General features: G+C 43.4%; 1 protein-coding gene across 3 annotated transcripts; it reads left to right on the top strand.

Annotated features, from left to right (window-relative positions):
- The first annotated feature begins 3,805 nt into the window (after positions 1–3,805).
- LOC139567110 (zinc finger protein 436-like) lies at positions 3,806–22,482 on the top strand. 3 transcript variants are annotated; one of them, XM_071388598.1, is made up of 2 exons: positions 3,806–4,459; positions 11,194–12,660. In XM_071388598.1, exons 1-2 carry the CDS (start codon positions 4,114–4,116, stop codon positions 12,312–12,314), a joined length of 1,467 nt encoding a protein of 488 aa, XP_071244699.1. In that variant the 5' UTR covers positions 3,806–4,113; the 3' UTR covers positions 12,315–12,660. The 3 variants fall into 3 exon arrangements, with proteins under 3 accessions (XP_071244699.1, XP_071244700.1, XP_071244701.1); XM_071388599.1 differs by lacking the exon at positions 11,194–12,660 and adding an exon at positions 22,178–22,482 and having other exon boundaries at positions 3,823–4,459; XM_071388600.1 differs by lacking the exon at positions 11,194–12,660 and adding an exon at positions 21,872–22,110 and having other exon boundaries at positions 3,823–4,459.
- The last annotated feature ends 255 nt before the right edge of the window (positions 22,483–22,737 follow it).

Below are 22,737 nucleotides of genomic sequence, written 5' to 3'. Positions count from 1 at the left end.
TTTGAAGTTATTTCTGTTGTAGTTTGCATCATAAGTAATAGGCTGGTCCTCCATATTACTTCACACCTGACTTTGGCATTCTTTGGAATTCTGATTGGTTTTATGTAATAAGGTGTATGTAACGGTTTTCTTCCTGGGATGAAGGAGAGGACCAAAACGCAGGGCGGCTAGTGTTCAACATAATTTAATAAAGAATATGTGAACACTACAAACAACAAAACAATAAATGTGAAAACAGTCCTATCTGGTGCAGAACACAAAGACAGAAGACAACCACCCACAATCCCCAACACAAAACAAGCCACCTATATATGATTCTCAATCAGGGACAACGATTGACAGCTGCCTCTGATTGAGAACCATATTAGGCTGAACACAGAAACAGACAAACTAGACACACAACATAGAATGCCCACCCAGCTCACGTCCTGACCAACACTAAAACAAGCAACACACATAAGAACTATGGTCAGGACGTGACAGTGTAACTTTGCATTTGGACTTAAAACATAAATTTCATTTGATATTTTATAAACATATACATACAAATTACAACACCATACAAACATTAACTACATCACACCTGCCCAGACACACTAGAACACACCTCCATCTTCATTAACTACATCACACCTGCCCAGACCCACTAGAACACACCTCCATCTCCATTGACTACATCACACCTGCCCAGTCCGACTAGAACACACCTCCATCTCCACTAACTACATCTGCCCAGACCCACTAGAACACACCTCCATCTCCATTAACTACATCACACCTCCCCAGACCCACTAGAACACACCTCCATCTCCATTAACTACATCACACCTGACCAGACTCACTAGAACACACCTCCGTCTCCATTAACTACATCACACCTGACCAGACCCACTAGAACACACCCCAGTGGCGATTTTAGCATGTTAATCTAGTTGGGGCCTCCTCAACATTTTTTTAGATGCATGCCAGCACGACATCATACGACATCATAACATCATACACTTGCAGTATGATGTTAACATGATCAATCCAATCAAAGCTACTGTACATATAATGTGATTTGACATCATTTTATCTGTGGCCAATGACCTTGAGCCTTCTTGGAAGGCCACTTGTAATATAACTCTATGGCAGGACCCAAAGGGCTGACATTTTGGATGTCTACCTTTACTAAGGACATAAACTTCACCACGACGTATTGTCCCCATGAGTGACAGAACACTGAGCCAATTACAGCGTAATACTACTATTTTTTGCAGGCTCGCCCCACCACCAGAGAAAGCACTGAGTTAGGCTGAAACACCTGCAATTTGGAGCTGCCTTACTCAAGAAAACAAGAAAGTTACCATGTGTGTATGCAAATTTATTAACTCAATGATATATATTATTTTTTACATTGTTTGTAAACTGATTTGCGACACTTATTAATGCCAAAATAACATGCACGAATTCTGGGGCTCTGCCCTGAATGACGGGACGCCACTGACACACCCCCATCCCCAGCATCAATCTCCGCCATTTTATTTCTCTCCGTCGCCCAAGCACTTTACATTTTTAGATAATAAAGAATTTGACCTTTCCATTGAGTTAACAGCGGAGGATTGGTTGATTTCCAGGTTTTTAGAATAGTATTGAAGACGATTGATGAGAAAAGTATCGTCCAACCATCGGGTATCTCATTGCATCCTCATATGCCATGTTTTGAAATATACAGACAGACAGATTAAAAGTAATTTTACATTGTATCTGTACTTAACTGTGCTAAATGACTTAAATGTACTTCTGACAGCCAACTTTCTAACTTTATGACGTCATAACATTCCCATAACTTTATGACGTCATAACATTCCCAGAAGGATTATTGAGTCATTGTTAGTTTTACACTTAAGACATGACTCTGCCGTTGTGCTGTAGAATTTGTGAATTTTGTCTCTTGTATAATAAGGGACTATCATTTGTCCCAACATCACAGGCAACGGACTTTGATAAAGACTTCCAAAAGTGTTTCACAGTTTAAGATCAACTGAGTTTTAAATAATGGCGTTTCTCCCTGTGCACCTGTCAATGTAAATCCATTGAACGAGACAAGTTACCAGACAGGACATATTGCTAATGCTCTTCCCATTAATAACCTGAATGACAATTAACTTGTGGGCGGTGGTGGTGATGACGGCCTATTGGATGACGTCGTCCATCGGGATCCCCCAAAAAAGAAGACGCTCTGGATTGATCACTGGAGTCAGATGTGAAGGAGGAGGTTGATCATCAGGAGTCAGATGTGAAGGAGGAGGTTGATCATCAGGAGTCAGATATGAAGGAGGAGGTTGATCATCAGGAGTCAGATGTGAAGGAGGAGGTTGATCGTCAGGAGTCAGATGTGAAAGAGGAGGTTGATCATCAGGAGTCAGATGTGAAGGAGGAGGTTGATCATCAGTGAACCTCTAGGATTATGGCTGGGCTGGCGTTTCCACTTCCAGCTTGGTCATATATTTTGAAACATTGAATGTTGATATTGTGAACCTATGTAATATATTTGTACCTCCTGTTTCAGGAAGTGATGTCACTAAGTACTGCCCCAATATATACAGTGCATTTGGAAAGTATTCAGACCCCTTCACTTATTACACATTTTGTTACGTTATTCTAAAATGGATTAAATTGATTTTTTCCCTCATCAATCTACACACAATACCCAATAATGACAAAGCAAAAACAGGTTTTTAGAAATGTTTGCAAATGTAGCAAAAACAACAACTGAAATATCACATTTACATACAGTAGTCAAAAGTTTGGACACACTTACTCATTCAAGGGTTTTATTTTGACTATTTTCTTCATTGTAAAATAATAGTGAAGACATCAAAACTATGAAATAACACATGGAATCATGTAGTAACTTTGAGATATTTCAAAGCAGTCACCCTTTGCCTTGATGACAGCTTTGCACACTCTTGACATTTTCTCAACCGGCTTCATGAGGTAGTCACCTGGAATTATTTTCAATTAACAGGTGTGCATAGTGAAATGTTAATTTGTGGAATTTCTTTCCTTCTTAATGCGTTTGAGCCAATCAGTTGTGTTGTGACAAGGTATGGGTGGCTCTCATGAGGATTGCCACAGGAAAGGAAGACCCCGAGTTACCTCTGCTGCAGAAGATACGTTAACTACAGAAGATACGAGTTAACTACAACTCAGAATGCAGCCCAAATAAATGCTTCACAGAGTTCAAGTAACAGACACATCTCAACATCAACTGTTCAGAGACTACGTGAATCAGGCCTTCATGGTTGAATTGCTGCATGCAAAAACACTGTTTACAAAAGCATTGTTAAAGAACAAGAAGGCCCGCACACTGTTTACAAAAAATGTGCTTTTCTTTCAAAAACAAGGACATTTCTATGTGACCCCAAACTTTTGAACGGTAGTATACATCTACATGATGTATTGTTACACCATGTAGGAGCAGTATAGACCTAGTCTGTTCATTATATACATCTACATGTTGTATTGTTACACCATGTAGGAGCAGTATAGACCTAGTCTGTTCATTATATACATCTACATGATGTATTGTTACACCTTGTAGGAACAGTATAGACCTACAGTAGCTAGCTACTTATTTAGATGTTGTTTGACTTAATGAAACTGCCTTACATGTGCTGTAGTAAACATTTTTTATTCGCACTAATCAATCAACACATTCAGGTCTTTGTATGTCTCAATATAATAGTATTATTTAATTAAAACCATTTAAAATAATATTTGTCTGAAAATAAAATATGATCCTCAAATGCGTTTTCCCCTCCAGTCAGCGATGTGCGTCTTTCAGGCGATGCTGCCAGCGTGACGTATAATCTAGTGGACGGTTCTTCATCAACAGCTCGTCAACCACCTCCGTAGCTTGTTAGCCAACATAGCCGAAAGATTCAAGCTATTTATACGCTTTCGGCGTATATTAGCTACTGTGTTTTAGACACACTTCTGTCGTATCTACTTGGTAACCTATTTAATTGAATATTACGTTATTTTTTATTAGTCAGCTATTGTAGCTGGCTGGTTAAGTTAGCATTAGCCTAGTCGCTAATGATAGCTAGCTAGCTAACATCCCTGAACATGAGCTCCCTAAACTACTCCCCTCCTGTTAAAGAAGAAGAAGTCTGCTGGACAGAGAAAGAAACTCTGGGGCTGAACATTGTCGTGAAAGAGGAGAAGGAAGAGGAGGATGTCGCAGTAAAACAAGAAGTAGAGGGTGAGGCTGTTACAGTGAAAGAAGAAGAGAAAGACGTTTCAGTGAAAGAAGAGGAAGACGCGTTCAGAGTGAAAGAGGAGGAGGTTGTTACTGTGAAAGAAGAGGAGGCTGAGAAAGAGGAGGATGCAGTTTTTGGAGTGAAGAAGGAAGGAGAGATTACTGTCACATTGAACGATGAAGATGAGGAGATAGGAGATCTGATTAACACCAGTAAGTACCTCCTTAAATTTGTTTTTAACTTTGAATATTCGGAGTTGGCTCATCATTACCTCTTCAACGGAGGGCCCTAGGATGATGACTGATATGTCTAGAATCAGACGACGTAGAGAGCAAGCTACCCCTTGTTTTCTCCGTTCCGTTTCCAAAAAGTGACTTAACATACACTACCGTTCAAAAGTTTGGGGTCACTTAGACATTTCCTTGTTTTTGAAAGAAAGCAAAATAAATTGTCCATTAAAATACTATAAAATTTATCATAAAAACAGTGTAGACATTGTTAATGTTGTAAATGACTATTGTAGCTGGATATGGCTGATCTTTAATGGAATATCTACATAGGCGTACAGAACATATCTGTGTTCCAATGGCACGTTGTGTTAGCTAATTCAAGTTTATCATTTTAAAAGGCTAATTGATCATTAGAAAACCCTTTTGCAATTATGTTAGCACAGCTGAAAACTGTTGTGCTGATTTAAAGAAGCGATAAAACTGGCCTTTAGACTAGTTGAGTATCTGGAGCATCAGCATTTGTGGGTTCAATTACAGGCTCAAAATGGCCAGAAATACAACTTTCTTCTGGAACTCGTCAGTCTATTCTTGTTCTGAGAAATGAAGGCTATTCCATGCGAGAAATTGCCAAGAAACTGAAGATCTCGTACAACGCTGTGTACTATTCCCTTCACAGAACAGCACAAACTATCTCTAACCAGAATAGAAAGAGGAGTGGGAGGCCCCGGTGCACAACTGAGCAAGAGGACAAGTATAGTAGTGTCTAGTTTGAGAAACAGATGCCTCACAAGTCCTCAACTGGCAGCTTCATTAAATAGTACCCACAAAACACCAGTCTCAATGTCAACAGTGAAGAGGCGACTCTGGGATGCTGGCCTTCTAGGCAGAGTTGCAAAGAAAAAGCCATATCTCAGACTGGCCTATAAAAATAAAAGATTAAGATGGGCAAAAGAACAGACACTGGACAGATGACTTCTGCCTAGAAGGCCAGCATCCCGGAGTGTTTTGCTGGTACTGTTTAATGAAGCTGGCAGTTGAGGACTTGTGAGGTGTCTGTATCAGCAGGTTGTGTTCCTCTGATAGGTTGTGTTCCTATATGTTGTGTTCCTATTTCAGACCACGCTAGCACCAGTGTTCCTATATCAGACCACACTAGCACCAGTGTTCCTATATCAGACCACACTAGCACCAGTGTTCCTATATCAGACCACACCAGTGTTCCTATATAAGACTACATCAGTGTTCCTATTTCAGACCACACTAGCACCGGTGTTCCTATATCAGAACACACTAGCACCGGTGTTCCTATATCAGACCACACTAGCACCAGTGTTCCTATATCAGACCACACTAGCACAAGTGTTCCTATATCAGAACACACTTCCTGACGGGCCACCCCCAGGTGGTGAGGGTAGGTAACAACATCTCCCCCCCGCTGATCCTCAACACTGGGGCCCCACAAGGGTGCGTTCTGAGCCCTCTCCTGTACTCCCTGTTCACCCACGACTGCGTGGCCATGCACGCCTCCAACTCAACCATCAAGTTTGCGGACGACACTACAGTGGTAGGCTTGATTACCAACAACGACGAGACGGCCTACAGGGAGGAGGTGAGGGCCCTCGGAGTGTGGTGTCAGGAAAATAACCTCACACTCAACGTCAACAAAACAAAGGAGATGATTGTGGACTTCAGGAAACAGCAGAGGGAGCACCCCCTTATCCACATCGATGGAACAGTAGTGGAGAGGGTAGTAAGTTTTAAGTTCCTCGGCGTACACATCACGGACAAACTGAATTGGTCCACCCACACATACAGCGTTGTGAAGAAGGCGCAGCAGCGCCTCTTCAACCTCAGGAGGCTGAAGAAATTTGGCTTGTCACCAAAAGCACTCACAAACTTCTACAGATGCACAATCGAGAGCATCCTGTCGGGCTGTATCACTGCCTGGTACGGCAACTGCTCCGCCCACAACCGTAAGGCTCTCCAGAGGGTAGTGAGGTCTGCACAACGCATCACCGGGGGCAAACTACCTGCCCTCCAGGACACCTACACCACCCAATGTCACAGGAAGGCCATAAAGATCATCAAGGACAACAACCACCCGAGCCACTGCCTGTTCACCCCGCTATCATCCAGAAGGCGAGGTCAGTACAGGTGCATCAAAGCAGGGACCGAGAGACTGAAAAACAGCTTCTATCTCAAGGCCATCAGACTGTTAAACAGCCACCACTAACATTTAGTGGCCGCTGCCAACATACTGACTCAACTCCAGCCACTTTAATAATGGGAATTGATGGAAATGTATGTAAAAATGTATCACTAGCCACTTTAAACAATGCCACTTAATATTATGTTTACATACCCTACATTACTCATCTCATATGTATATACTGTACTCTATACCATCTACTGCATCTTGCCTATGCCGTTCTGTACCATCACTCATTCATATATCTATGTATATATCCTTTATCCCTTTACACTTGTGTGTATAAGGTAGTAGTTGTGGAATTGTTAGGTTAGATTACTCGTTGGTTATTACTGCATTGTCGGAACTAGAAGCACAAGCATTTCGCTACACTCGCATTAACATCTGCTAACCATGTGTATGTGACAAATAAAATTTGATTTGATTTGATCAGACCACACCAGTGTTCCTATATCAGACCACACTAGCACCAGTGTTCCTATATCAGTCCACACCAGTGTTCCTATATCAGACCACACCAGCACCAGTGTTCCTATATCAGACCACACTAGCACCAGTGTTCCTATATCAGACCACACCAGTGTTCCTATATCAGACCACACCAGCACCAGTGTTCCTATATCAGACACAGCACCAGTGTTCCTATATCAGACCACACCAGCACCAGTGTTCCTATATCAGACCACACTAGCACCAGTGTTCCTATATCAGACCACACCAGTGTTCCTATATCAGACCACACTAGCACCAGTGTTCCTATATCAGACCACACTAGCACCAGTGTTCCTATATCAGACCACACTAGCACCAGTGTTCCTATATCAGACCACACTAGCACCAGTGTTCCTATATCAGACCACACTAGCACCAGTGTTCCTAAATCAGACCACACTAGCACCAGTGTTCCTATATCAGACCACACTATGACCAGTGTTTGTTGTTGCCTCAGTTTGCCACTTCGGCTTGTTATTTCATTCTGTTATTTTCTTCTTGTCCCATCGGCCATGGTCACAGGAGCTTATATTAATTAATATTAATGAATCCCCTCTGTTGCAAACCAAATGCTAGGCTATAAACATGGGGTAATAATGTCTAGATAGTTCTTTCTAGTGGACATTAGTTTTTGAATTGCCTGGCAGGGCTGTGGGACAGTGGAGATTAGTTTATGAATTGCCTGGTTGGGCTGTGGGACAGTGGAGATTAGTTTATATATTGCCTGGCTGGGCTGTGGGACAGTGGAGATTAGTTTATAAATTGCCTGGCTGGGCTGTGGGACAGTGGAGATTAGTTTATATATTGCCTGGTTGGGCTGTGGAACAGTGGAGATTAGTTGATTAATTGCCTGGTTGGGCTGTGGGACAGTGGATGTGTAGGAATGATTCAAATAGAACTGTTAACCTGTTATGGATAGAGGGCGCTATTTTCACTTTGGGAAAAAATCGTGCCCAATTTAAACGGCCTCGTACTCTATTCTTGCTCGTACAATATGCATATTATTATTACTATTGGATAGAAAACACTCAAGTTTCTAAAACCGTTTGAATTATATCTGTGAGTAAAACAGAACTCATTTTGCAGCAAACTTCCTGTCAGAAAGTGAAAAATCTGAAATCGAGGCTCTGTTCCAGGGCCTCCCTATTCATTTGCTTGAAATCTATGGCTATACATGCACTTCATACGCCTTCCACTAGATGTCAATAGGCAGTGAGAGGTGAAATGGGGTGTATAGCTTTATCTGAGGTCAAAAGAGAGCTCTTGGAATGACATTACCCCAATTTCCTTTGTTCAGAAAGGCGCGGGAAGGACATCAGCATTGGCTTTTGAAAAGCTTTCGTTATAGACGGCTAATATCTCCGGCTTTGATTTTATTTGATAAATGTGATAATATCATCGTAAAGTATGTTTTTTCAATATAGTTTTATCAGATTATTGAAAGTTTATCGGGAGTTTTGGCGTGTTCCGTTCTCTGCGTTTGGTGACGATGGACAGCTTCGCGCCACTTGGCTAGCTTTGGTTGCTAATTCGAGAGGAAAAAAGGACATTCTACAACCAAACAACGATTGTTCTGGACAAAGGACCCCTTGTACAAGATTCTGATGGAAGCTCAGCAAAAGTAGGACCCATTTATGATGTTATTTCGTATTTCTGTCAAATGTTTAGTATTATTTTCCGCCCAGATTTTTGGCGCTGTCTCGCTATAACGTAAGCTGTATGTCGTACTAAAGTTATTTTTAGAATTCTAACATGGTGATTGCATTAAGAACTAGTGTATCTATCATTTGCTGTACAACATGTATTTTTTAGTAAAGTTTATTATGAGTTATTTGGTCAGAATAGGTGAGTGTCAGAAATATATCCGGAGATTCTGCCAAAAAGTTGCTACGTTTTCACAATGTATAACCACGGATTTCAGCTCTAAATATGCAAATGTTCGAACAAAACATGAGTGTATTGTATAACCTGATGTTATAGGACTGTCATCTGATGAAGCTTATCAAGGTTAGTGAAAAATTATATATCTTTTGCTGGTTTTTTACGATTGCTAACTTTTGCTGCTGATAAATGGGTTGTGTTTTTGGCTATTGTGGTAAGCTAATATAATGCTATATTGTGTTTTCGCTGTAAAACACTTAAAAAATCTGAAATATTGGCTGGATTCACAAGATGTTTGTCTTTCATTTGCTGTACACCATGTATTTTTCATAAATGTTTTATGATGAGTATTTAGGTATTTCACGTTGGTCTCTGTAATTACTCTGGCTGCTTCGGTGCTATTTGTGATGGTAGCTGTGACTACACAACAGCATTGATTCAAGGCAACAGTATTGATAGCGACAAAACCAGCAAAAGATATGAATTATTTCACTAACCTTCATAAACTTCATCAGATGACAGTCCTATTACATCATATTACACAATACATATATGGTTTGTTCGAAAATGTGCATATTTAGAGCTGAAATCCGTGGTTATACATTGTGAAAATGTAGCAACTATTTTCCAGAATCTCCGGATATATTTCTGACACTCACCTATTCTGACCAAATAACTATTCATAAACTTTACAAAAAAATACATGTTGTATAGGAAATGATAGATACACTAGTTCTTAATGCAATCGCCGTGTTAGAATTCTAAAAATAACTTCAGTACGACATGCAGCTTACGTTATAGCGAGACAGCGCCAAAAATCAAGGCGGAAAACACAACAACACATTTTCGACAGAAATAGGAAATAACATCATAAATGGTCCTACTTTTGTTGAGCTTCCATCAGAATCTTGCACAAGGGGTCCTTAGTTCAGAACAATCGTTGTTTGGTTTTAGAATGTCCTTTTTCCCTCTCGAATTAGCAAGCAAAACTAGCCAAGTGGCGCGAAGCTGTCCACCATGAACAAACGCAGAGAACGGAACACGCCAAAACTCCCGAAAAAAATTCAATAATCTGATAAAACTATATTGAAAAAACATACTTTACGATGATATTATCACATTTATCAAATAAAATCAAAGCCGGAGATATTAGACGTCTATAACGAATGCTTTTCAGAAGCCAATACTGATGACCTTTCTGCGCCTTCCTGAACAAAGGAATTTGGGGTCATGTCATTCCAAGCTCTCTCTTTTGACCATAGATATACCTAGAAACCCCATTTCACCTCTCACAGCCTATTGACATCTAGTGGAAGGCGTATGAAGTGCATGTATACTAATAGATTTCAAGCAAATTTATAGGGAGGCCCTGGAACAGAGCCTCGATTTCAGATTTTTCACTTTCTGACAGGAAGTTTGCTGCAAAATTAGTTCTGTTTTACTCACAGATATAATTCAAACGGTTTTAGAAACTTGAGTGTTTTCTATCCAATAGTAATAATAATATGCATATTGTACGAGCAAGAATAGAGTACGAGGCCGTTTAAATTGGGCACGATTTTTTCCCAAGGTGAAAATAGCGCCCTCTATCCTCAACAGGATAACATGTTATAAGACTGTCATCGGATGAAGTTGTTTCTTGGTTAGTTTGGTTGGTTCTTGGTTAGTTTGGTTGGTTTTGTGCAAGCTACCTGAGCTGTGAAAAATGTCTGTGCTTTTTTGTATTTGGTGGTGAGCTAACATAAATATACGTGGTGTTTTCGCTGTAAAACATTTAAAAAATCGGACATGTTGGCTGGATTCACAAGATGTTTATCTTTCATTTGCTGTATTGGACTTGTTAATGTGTGAAAGTTAAATATTTCTAAAAAATATCTTTTGAATTTGGCGCCCTGCACTTGGACTGGCTGTTGTCATATTGAGCCCGACTTAGGGCTTGCAGCCATAAGAAGTTAACAGCCATTACCCGAGTAGTATTGTGAATAAGTAACGGCTATTAACCAATCAGCATCCAGGATCCAAATGTTGTGTTATAATGAAATATCTAGTCTGGATTAAACCTCAATAGGAAGACTGTTTTATCATATGGTTTCATTCAGGTCTCTGTTTAACTAAATTTGTTTGTCTTTGGCAGGAGAGAGACCAGACTTTCCCTTTGACAGACGGAAGAGTCCTTCAGGGGAACCAGACCCAGAGACTCCCAAACCAGTGACACGACATCACTGCTCCCTGTGTGGAAAGAGTTTTACCAAGTTAGGGAACCTAAAAGAGCACGAGAGAAAACACACAGGAGAAAAGCCTTTCCAATGCTCCCAGTGTGGAAAGAGATTTTCACGAACTCATGAACTAATATTACATGAAAGGACACACACAGGGGAAAAACCACACAATTGCTCCCAGTGTGGAAAGAGTTTTGCGCAGTTAGGGAACCTAAAAAAACATAAGAGAATACATACTGGAGAGAAACCTTACCCCTGTTCCCAGTGTGGAAAATATTTTAGGTTGTCAGAACACTTAAAATCACACGAGAGGACACACACAGGGGAAAAAACACACAATTGCTCCCAGTGTGGAAAGAGTTTTTCCCATTTAGGTAACCTAAAAAAACATAAGAGAATACACACTGGAGAGAAACCTTACCCCTGTTCCCATTGTGGAAAGAAATTTAGGTTATTTCAAAACTTAAAATCGCATGAGAGAACACACACAGGGGAAAAACCACACAATTGCGTCCAGTGTGGAAAGAGTTTTTCCCATTTAGGGAACCTGAACAAACATAAGAAAATACACTCTGGAGAGAAGCCTTATCCCTGTTCCCAATGTGGAAAGAATTTTACATTGTCAGAAAGCTTAAAATCACATGAGAGGACACACACAGGGGAAAAACCACACAATTGCTCCCAGTGTGGAAAGAGTTTTTCCCATTCAGCGACCCTGAATCAACATAAGAGAATACACTCTCGAGAGAAGCCTTACCACTGTTCCCAGTGTGGAAAGAATTTTGCATTGTCAGATAACCTGAAGGAGCATGAGAGGACACACACAGGAGAAAATCCTTACCACTGCTTCCAGTGTGGAAAGAGTTTTACTGACTTAGATAGCCTGAACATACATAAGATAATACACTCTAAAGAGAAACCGTACCATTGTTCCCAGTGTGGAAAGAGTTTTACTAAGCCAGGGAACCTGAAAAGGCATGTGGACATACACACACAGGGGAGGGTAAGCTCACAGTTTGGAAAGAGTTTTAGTTAGGGAACCTAATTGTGGAAAGACATTTACCCGGACAGAGGACCTGAAATCACATGACAGAATAGACGGGCTGTGTTCTGATGAGTCACTGTGTTCTGACTGATGTTTGACTGTTGTGTTATGGAACATTAAATCATATTGTTTATATGAAATTTAACTCAAAAATAGGTCTCTACTTTTGTTTTAGTTTTTTCCTCTGGAGACATGATCATGTCTAAAATCAGATTCACATTTTAAAATGTGATTCATTGAATACAAGTATGAACCCTTATTAGTCCACAATGTGCTGATTGTAAAAATGATTTGATTAATGCAACATTATCTGAATAAACTGTATAGAACTATGTTAGCCACTAGTGGACATTCATTATATACATCTACATCTATGTACTTACAGAAATGAGTTATTCTGAATGGAGGGCTGGAAGGTAGATAACGCAGCGTATCAGGAGAGGTCTTCTGATTGGGTGAATGGATGTCAGGACAGGTCTCTTCTGATTGGGTGAATGGATGTCAGGACAGGTCTCTTCTGATTGGGTGAATGGATTTCAGGACAGGTCTCTTCTGATTGGGTGAATGGATGTCAGGACCGGTCTCTTCTGATTGGGTGAATGAATGTCAGGACAGGTCTCTTCTGATTGGGTGAATGGATGTCAGGAGGTGTCTTCTGATTGGGTGAATGGATGTCAGGAGGAGTCTTCTGATTGGGTGAATTGATGGCTGGAGAGGTCTTCTGATTGGGGGAATGGATGTCAGGACAGGTCTCTTCTGATTGGGTGAATGGATGTCATGAGGTGTCTTCTGATTGGGTGAATGGATGTCAGGAGGGGTCTTCTGATTGGGTGAATGGATGTCAGGAGAGGTCTTCTGATTGGGTGAATGGATGACAGGAGAGGTATTCTGATTGGGTGAATGGATGTCAGGAGGGGTCTTCTGATTGGGTGAATGGATGTCAGGAGAGGTCTTCTGATTGGGTGAATGGATGTCAGGAGGGGTATTCTGATTGGGTGAATGGATGTCAGGAGAGGTCTTCTGATTGGGTGAATGGATGTCAGGAGGGCGTCTTCTGATTGGGTGAATGGGTGTCAGGGGAGGTCTTCTAATTGGGTGAATGGATGGTAGATAACACAACTTGTCAGTCAGAACATCAGAGGGTTTTGAGAGCCTTTAACCTTTTTATTTAAATTAGTTTTCTTCTTTAGTCTTTTTGGTTTTCAATAGGCTTTGTCTATTACAGCAAACACCTGGTAAAGAGGAGGTTACCATCTCTGATCCATCTCAGTAGTCTTGTAGTGTCCACCTATCTGGTAAAGAGGAGGTTACCATCTCTGATCCACCTCAGTAGTACTGCAGTGTCCACCTATCTGGTAAAGAGGAGGTTACCATCTCTGACCCGTCTCAGTAGTACTGTAGTGTCCACCTATCTGGTAAAGAGGAGGTTACCATCTCTGATCCACCTCAGTAGTACTGTAGTGTCCACCTATCTGGTAAAGAGGAGGTTACCATCTCTGATCCACCTCAGTAGTCCTGTAGTGTCCACCTATATGGTAAAGAGGAGGTGGGGTTTGCACATTGTAGTCCATTCCATTTGTCCTTAACTTTTACTTGGTTCTCATCCCGGATCCGGGAGCACCCCCATCAGTAAAAAAGCTGACTAGCATAGCCTAGCATAGCGTCACAAGTAAATACTAGCATCTAAATATCATTAAATCACAAGTCCAAGACACCAGATGAAAGATACACATCTTGTGAATCCAGCCATCATTTCTGATTTTTAAAATGTTTTACAGGGAAGACACAATATGTAAATCTATTAGCTAACCACGATAGCAAAAGACACAACTTTTTTTTCCCACCATTTTTTTCCTGCATAGGTAGCTATCACAATTTCGACCAAATAAAGATATAAATAGCCACTAACCAAGAAACAACTTCAGCTAACCACGATAGCAAAAGACACAACTTTTTTTTCCCACCATTTTTTTCCTGCATAGGTAGCTATCACAATTTCGACCAAATAAAGATATAAATAGCCACTAACCAAGAAACAACTTCATCAAATGACAGTCTGATAACATATTTATTGTATAGCATATGTTTTGTTAGAAAAATGTGCATATTTCAGGTATAAATCACAGTTCTACATTGCAGCTGCAATATGAAATAGTGCTGAAGCAGCCAGAATAATTACAGAGACCAACGTCAAATACCTATATACTCATCATAAAACATTTCTGAAAAATACACAGCGTACAGCAAATGAAAGCCCAACATCTTGTGAATCCAGCCAATATGTCAGATTCTTTAAGTGTTTTACAGCGAAAACACAATATAGCATTATATTAGCTTACCACAATAGCCAGAAACACAACCGCATTTACCAGCAGCAAAGGTTAGCGATCGTAACAATCCAGCAAAAGATATATAATTTGACTAACCTTGATAAACTTCATCAGATGACAGTCCTGTAACATCATATTACACAATGCATATAGGTTTTGTTCGAAAATGTGCATATTTAGCAGCACAAATCATGGTTATACAATGTGATCAGTAGCAACATTTCAGGCATTCTGGCCGGCGCCATCTTGGAGAGGCACCTAATCTAATCGATAAATAATCGTAAACTTGACTAAAAAATACAGGTTGGACAGCAAATGAAAGATGCATTAGTTATTAATGCAACCGCTGTGTTAGATTTTTAAAATTAACGTTACTAGACATACAGTGTGCGTTACAGCCAGACCAGTGCCGAAATTAATGGCGGACAAATCCTTTTACATTTTTCCACATAAATACGAATTAAATCATAAATAGCTCTTACTTTTGGACGAGCTTCCATCAGAATCTTGGGCAAGTTGTCCTTTGTCCAAAATAATCGTTGCTCGGTTGTAAAACGTCCTCTTCAACTTTGGAAATAGCAGCTAACGTTAGCTATGTGGCGCAGACATGCCCAAATCTTCAAAACGCAATACTAAGGAAATTCCGAAAATCGCAATATACTCGCATAAACTGATATAACTCGGTTTAAAATAACTTCGTTATGATGTTTCTAACACCTATATCGAATTAAATCACAGACGGATATATCTAAGGCCGATAACTTGAGCTTTTCCGAACGCCATGCTGAGGTCCTGCTCTGCGCAATGACGAACAATGAAAAGAGTGCACCCCCCATGCCATGGCCTTTTATATGGTCTCAGATCTGCCTAGAAACTCCATTCCAATTCTCATTGGTTACTGACATCCAGGGGAAGGCGCGTGCAGTTCATGTCGACCCATAGGATACATACAGAGTTTTAAACTGATCCTAGAACAGGGTCAACATTTTCAGATTTTGCAGTACCCGTCAGGAATTTCGCTGCCAAACGAGTTCTGTTTCACTCAGAGAAATAATTTAAACGGTTTTAGAAACTAGAGAGTGTTTTCTATCCAATAGTAATAATAATTGTCACGTTCCTGACCTATTTTATGTTATTTTTTGTATATGTTTAGTTGGTCAGGGCGTGAGTTGGGGTGGGCATTGTATGTTTTGTGTTTAGATCACTGTTAATCAGCCTTATATGGTTCTCAATCAGAGACAGGTGGTTTACGTTTTCCTCTGATTGGGAACCATATATAGGCTGGCTGTTCACACTGTTTGTTTGTGGGTGATTGTCTCCTGTGTTTGTGTCTGCGCACCACACGGGATTGTTTCGGTTTGTTCGTGCGTTTATGTAGTCTGTTCCTGTGTCAGCGTGCTTCGTGTATTTGTAAGTTCGTTTGTTCAGGTCTGTCTACATCGTTTGTTATTTTGTATTTCTGAAGTCTAGTTCGTGTCAGTGTTCGTCTGTTTTTTCAATAAATCATTATGTCATCACACCTCGCTGCGCATTGGTCTACCGATCCTTCTCTCCTCTCCTCGTCCAAGGAAGAGGAAGACGACACCCGTTCCAGAATCACCCACCAACCGAGGACCAAGCGGCGGGGGAGAGCTCAACAGAGCAATCAGGACTCGTGGACTTGGGAACAGATCTTGGAAGGAAAAGGACACTGGGCGCACATTGGGGAATATCGCCGCGCTCGTGAGGAAATGGAGGCAGCGAGAGCCCAACAGCGGTGGTATGAGGAGGCAGCACGTAAGAGAGGCTGGAAGCCCGAGAGGCTCACCCAAAAATTTCTTGGGGGGACCCTAAAGGGGAGTGTGGCGAAGCCGGGTTGGATACCTGAGCCAACTCCCCGGGCTTGCCGTGGAGTAAGAGGGCGTCGTACTGGTCAGACACCGTGTTATGCGGTAAAGCGCACGGTGTCCCCAGTACGCGTGCTTAGCCCAGTGCGGGCTATTCCACCTTGCCGCACTGGGAGGGCTAGGTTGGGCATCGAGCCGGATGCCATGAAGCCGGCCCAACGTATCTGGCCTCCAGTACGTCTCCTCGGGCCGGTGTACATGGCACCAGCCTTGCAGGTGGTGTCCCCGGTTCGCCTGCATAGCCCAGTGCGGGCTATTCCACCTCGCCGCACTGGCAGGGCTACGGGGACCATTCAACCTGGTAAGGTTGGGGAGGCTCGGTGCTCAAGAGCACGTGTCCTCCTTCACGGTCCGGTATATCCGGCGCCACCTTCCCACCCCAGCTCAGTACCACCAGTGCCTACACCACGCACCAGGCTTCCAGTGCATCTCCAGAGCCCTGTTCCTCCTCCACGCACTCTCCCTATGGTGCGTGTCTCCAGCCCAGTGCCTCCAGTTCCGGCACCACGCACCAAGCCTCCTGTGCGTCTCCAGAGCCCTGTACGCACTGTTCCTTCTCCCCGCACTCGCCCTGAGGTGCGTGCCCTCAGCCCGGTACCTCCAGTTCCGGTACCACGCACCAGGCCTAGAGTGCGCCACGAGAGTCCAGTGTGCCCTGTTGTTGTTCCCCGCACTCGCCCTGAGGTGCGTGCCCTCAGCCCGGTACCTCCAGTTCCGGTACCACGCACCAGGCCTAGAGTGCGCCACGAGAGTCCAGTGTGCCCTGTTGTTGTTCCCCGCACTCGCCCTGAGGTGCGTGTTCTTAGCCCGGTACCTCCAGTTCCGGTACCACGCACCAGGCCTATAGTGCGTCTCAGCCGGCCAGAGTCTGCCGTCTGCCCAGCGGCGCCTGAACTGCCCGTCTGCCCAGCGGCGCCTGAACTGCCCGTCTGCCCAGCGGCGCCTGAACTGCCCGTCTGCCCAGCGGCGCCTGAACTGCCCGTCTGCCCAGCGGCGCCTGAACTGCCCGTCTGCCCAGCGGCGCCTGAACTGCCCGTCTGCCATACGCCGTCTGAACTGTCCGTCTGCCATGAGCCTGCAAAGCCGCCCGTCTGCCATGAGCCTGCAAAGCCGCCCGTCTGCCATGAGCCTACAGAGCCTTCCGCCAGACCGGATCAGCCAGAGCCTTCCGCCAGACCGGATCAGCCAGAGCCTTCCGCCAGACCGGATCATCCAGAGCCTTCCGCCAGACCGGATCAGCCAGAGCCTTCCGCCAGACCGGATCAGCCAGAGCCTTCCGCCAGACCGGATCAGCCAGAGCCTTCCGCCAGACCGGATCAGCCAGAGCCTTCCGCCAGACCGGATCAGCCAGAGCCTTCCGCCAGACCGGATCAGCCAGAGCCTTCCGCCAGACCGGATCAGCCAGAGCCTTCCGCCAGACCGGATCAGCCAGAGCCGTCAGCCAGCCATGACCGTCCAGAGCCGTCAGCGAGCCATGACCGTCCAGAGCCGTCAGCGAGCCATGACCGTCCAGAGCCGTCAGCGAGCCATGACCGTCCAGAGCCGTCAGCCAGCCATGACCGTCCAGAGCCGTCAACCAGCCAAGAGCGTCCAGAGCCAGCCAGCCAGGATCCGCCAGTCATTCTGGTGTTGCCCCTCATTCTGGTGTTGCCCCTCATTCTGGTGTTGCCCCTCATTCCGGTGTTGCCCCTCATTCCGGTGCTGCTCCTTATCCTGGAGATGCCCCTTAATTTAGGTGGGGTTATTTGGAGGGTGGTCATTGTGGGGAGGCTACAGAAGCGGGGATTGATTATGGTGGGGTGGGAACCACGCCCGGAGCCTAAGCCACCACCGTGGTCAGATGCCCACCCAGACCCTCCCCTAGACTTTTGGTGGTGCGTTCGGAGTACGCACCTTGAGGGGGGGGTTATGTCACGTTCCTGACCTATTTTATGTTATTTTTTGTATATGTTTAGTTGGTCAGGGCGTGAGTTGGGGTGGGCATTGTATGTTTTGTGTTTAGATCACTGTTAATCAGCCTTATATGGTTCTCAATCAGAGACAGGTGGTTTACGTTTTCCTCTGATTGGGAACCATATATAGGCTGGCTGTTCACACTGTTTGTTTGTGGGTGATTGTCTCCTGTGTTTGTGTCTGCGCACCACACGGGATTGTTTCGGTTTGTTCGTGCGTTTATGTAGTCTGTTCCTGTGTCAGCGTGCTTCGTGTATTTGTAAGTTCGTTTGTTCAGGTCTGTCTACATCGTTTGTTATTTTGTATTTCTGAAGTCTAGTTCGTGTCAGTGTTCGTCTGTTTTTTCAATAAATCATTATGTCATCACACCTCGCTGCGCATTGGTCTACCGATCCTTCTCTCCTCTCCTCGTCCGAGGAAGAGGAAGACGACACCCGTTACAATAATATGCATATTGTACGAGCAAGAATTGAGTACGAGGCAGTTTAATTTGGGAACGATAAATGGTAACGTTGAAACAGCACCCCCTATATTGAGAAAAGGTTAAGTGAAATCTCCACCCACCCGGGGCACCTGGCCATGCAAAACAAACTAGCCCAATATTTTTGCCTCATGGACATAGCAGGTTAGGAGAATTAATGTAGCAGGTTAGGAGACTGAGGTTAAGGTTAGGAATAGGGTTAGCTAAATTGCTCACCTAACCTGCTACGAAAAGTAACTTCAGGTCGTAACTGTACTCCATCTAGTCACAACTGAGAATCATGAATTGACTTCCTGAAACAAATACCAAAAGATGGTTTTGGGGTGGAGTTTTCCTTTAACTATCCTACCAATGTGGTTCGTCTATGAGCTAGCTGATCAACCAATAGTTTGAGCTGCCTGATCCCTGTGATATTCTGTTTACTAGGAGACTCAGTATGTATATAGACTACTGCTGCTATGACCCTGTGATATTCTGTTCAATAGGAGAGTCAGTATGTATATAGACTACTGCTGCTATGACCCTGTGATATTCTGTTCACTAGGAGAGTCAGTATGTATATAGACTACTGCTGCTATGACCCTGTGATATTCTGTTCACTAGGAGGGTCAGTATGTATATAGACTACTGCTGCTATGACCCTGTGATATTTTGTTCACTAGGAGAGTCAGTATCTATATAGACTACTGCTGCTATGACCCTGTGATATTCTGTTACTAGGAGAGTCAGTATGTATATAGGGTACTGCTGCTATGACCCTGTGATATTCTGTTACTAGGAGAGTCAGTATGTATATAGGCTACTGCTGCTATGATTGCCCAGTTTATCCCCCCCTCCTCTCCATCAGGCCCGGCTTTTGTTTTGTCTCCGGAGTACGGAGACTCTGCTGAGCATTTTGGAAATGATTTACTTTTTGTCTAACAAGGTGTACCCCGTGAACCCCTTAATTCAAGGATACCCCCGTGAAACTCCTTAATTCAAGGATACCCCGTGAAACCCCTTAATTCAAGGATACCCCGTGAAACCCCTTAATTCAAGGATACCCCTGTGAAACCCCTTAATTCAAGGATGCCCCCGTGAAACCCCTTAATTCAAGGATACCCCCGTGAAACCCCTTAATTCAAGGATGTAGAACTTGTGTTCAGTGCCTCTTTGTGTCTGGTGATGTAGTCTGGTGATATACCAGGGACTGGGGATGCAGTTAGGTTTGTATGCAGTCTGGTGATATACCAGGGACTGGGGATGCAGTTAGGTTTGTACAGTCTGGTGATATACCAGGGACTGGGGATGTAGTTAGGTTTGTACAGTCTGGTGATATACCAGGGACTGGGGATGTAGTTAGGTTTGTACAGTCTGTTGATATACCAGGGACTGGGGATGCAGTTAGGTTTGTACAGTCTGGTGATATACCAGGGCCTGGTGATGTAGTTAGGTTTGTACAGTCTGTTGATATACCAGGGACTATGCATGCAGTTAGGTTTGTATGCAGTCTGATGATATACCAGAGACTGGGGATGCAGTTAGGTTTGTATGCAGTCTGGTGATATACCAGGGACTGAGGATGCAGTTCGGTTTGTATGCAGTCTGGTGATATACCAGGGACTGGGGATGCAGTTAGGTTTGTACAGTCTGGTGATATACCAGGGACTGGGGATGCAGTTAGGTTTGTACAGTCTGGTGATATACCAGGGACTGGGGATGTAGTTAGGTTTGTATGCAGTCTGGTGATATACCAGGGCCTGGGGATGTAGTTAGGTTTGTACAGTCTGGTGATATACCAGGGACTGGGGATGCAGTTAGGTTTGTACAGTCTGATGATATACCAGGGCCTGGGGATGCAGTTAGGTTTGTATGCAGTCTGATGATATACCAGGGACTGGGGATGCAGTTAGGTTTGTATGCAGTCTGGTGATATACCAGGGCCCGGGGATGCAGTTAGGTTTGTATGCAGTCTGGTGATATACCAGGGACTGGGGATGCAGTTAGGTTTGTACAGTCTGATGATATACCAGGGCCTGGGGATGCAGTTAGGTTTGTATGCAGTCTGGTGATATACCAGGGACTGGGGATGCAGTTAGGTTTGTATGCAGTCTGGTGATATACCAGGGACTGAGGATGAAGTTAGGTTTGTATGCAGTCTGGTGATATACCAGGGCCTGGGGATGCAGTTAGGTTTGTATGCAGTCTGGTGATATACCAGGGACTGGGGATGCAGTTAGGTTTGTACAGTCTGATGATATACCAGGGCCTGGGGATGCAGTTAGGTTTGTATGCAGTCTGGTGATATACCAGGGACTGGGGATGCAGTTAGGTTTGTACAGTCTGGTGATATACCAGGGCCTGGGGATGCAGTTAGGTTTGTACAGTCTGATGATATACCAGGGCCTGGAGATGCAGTTAGGTTTGTATGCAGTCTGGTGATATACCAGGGACTGGGGATGCAGTTAGGTTTGTACAGTCTGGTGATATACCAGGGCCTGGGGATGCAGTTAGGTTTGTACAGTCTGATGATATACCAGGGCCTGGGGATGCAGTTAGGTTTGTACAGTCTGTTGATATACCAGGGACTGGAGATGCAGTTAGGTTTGTATAGTCTGATGATATACCAGGGCCTGGAGATGCAGTTAGGTTTGTATGCAGTCTGATGATATACCAGGGCCTGGGGATGCAGTTAGGTTTGTATGCAGTCTGGTGATATACCAGGGACTGGGGATGCAGTTAGGTTTTCATAATCTCACCGTCACCAAGTTTATTTTTAATGATGTAATATTGTGAAAACTGACCTCAAGTTATTGAGAGATCTAGTCTGGATTAAACCTCATATGAAGACAATTTTATTTAATGCAGGTTTCATTCAGGTCTCTCTGTTTAACTAAATATTCTGTTTGTCTTTGGCAGGAGAGAGACCAGACTCTGACAGCGGGAAGAGTTCCTTAGAGGAAACAGACCCGGAGACGCCTAACCAACACCACTGCTCCCACCGTGGAAAGAGTTTTACTCAGTTAGGGAGCCTGAAAACACATAAGAGAATACACACTGGAGAGAAGCCTTAGCACTGCTCCTTGTGCGGAAAGAGTTTAACAGACGTCAGTTGTTGTACAACGTCATGGGTACACTCTGGGCATCACCTTTTACCTCAAATAAACAGTGGATTTCTGCTGTTGTTGGCCTTTAACCATCTGTCTGACTTTGTCATTCACACAGGAGAGAGACGGGACTATCGTGGATCCTCTGGGGAGCCTCAACAACATCATGATGCTGACGAGGCAGAGAGGAGTCTCTCCACATCAGAACACCTCAAGAAACACCAGCAGAGACCCACAGGGAAGAAATCTAACTGCTGCTCTGACTGTGGGAAAAGATTCAACTCTTTATCAAACCTTAGAATATATCAAAGAATTCACACGGAAGAGAAACCTTACATCTGTGATCAATGTGGGAAGAGTTTTATTCTGCTACAAACCCTGAAAACACACCAGAGAATAGTACATTTGGGTTGGCACATCTGAGAATGAACCCTGATATTCTAAAAGCAGGGCAACAATGTCAATATAATTGTACCAAACATTGTCAGTTGGTTACATTAATAATTATGATTACTAAATGTTACATGAAATATTTGGTTGCATAGTCTACTTTCAACAGATTTTCAATGACATTTTGCTAGGTGGGATAGCCCAACTTCAAAACACAGTTTTAACATGTCTAAATCAATAACCAATATGCAGAAAGTTTGTGATATATTGAAAACCTAAACAAAAAAT

This window comes from Salvelinus alpinus, unplaced genomic scaffold (genome assembly GCF_045679555.1).
Source record: "Salvelinus alpinus unplaced genomic scaffold, SLU_Salpinus.1 scaffold_44, whole genome shotgun sequence".
Classification (NCBI taxonomy): Eukaryota; Metazoa; Chordata; class Actinopteri; order Salmoniformes; family Salmonidae; genus Salvelinus; species Salvelinus alpinus.
Note: the sequence above shows the minus strand (reverse complement) of the source record. Positions and strands in the feature narration are given on the sequence as shown.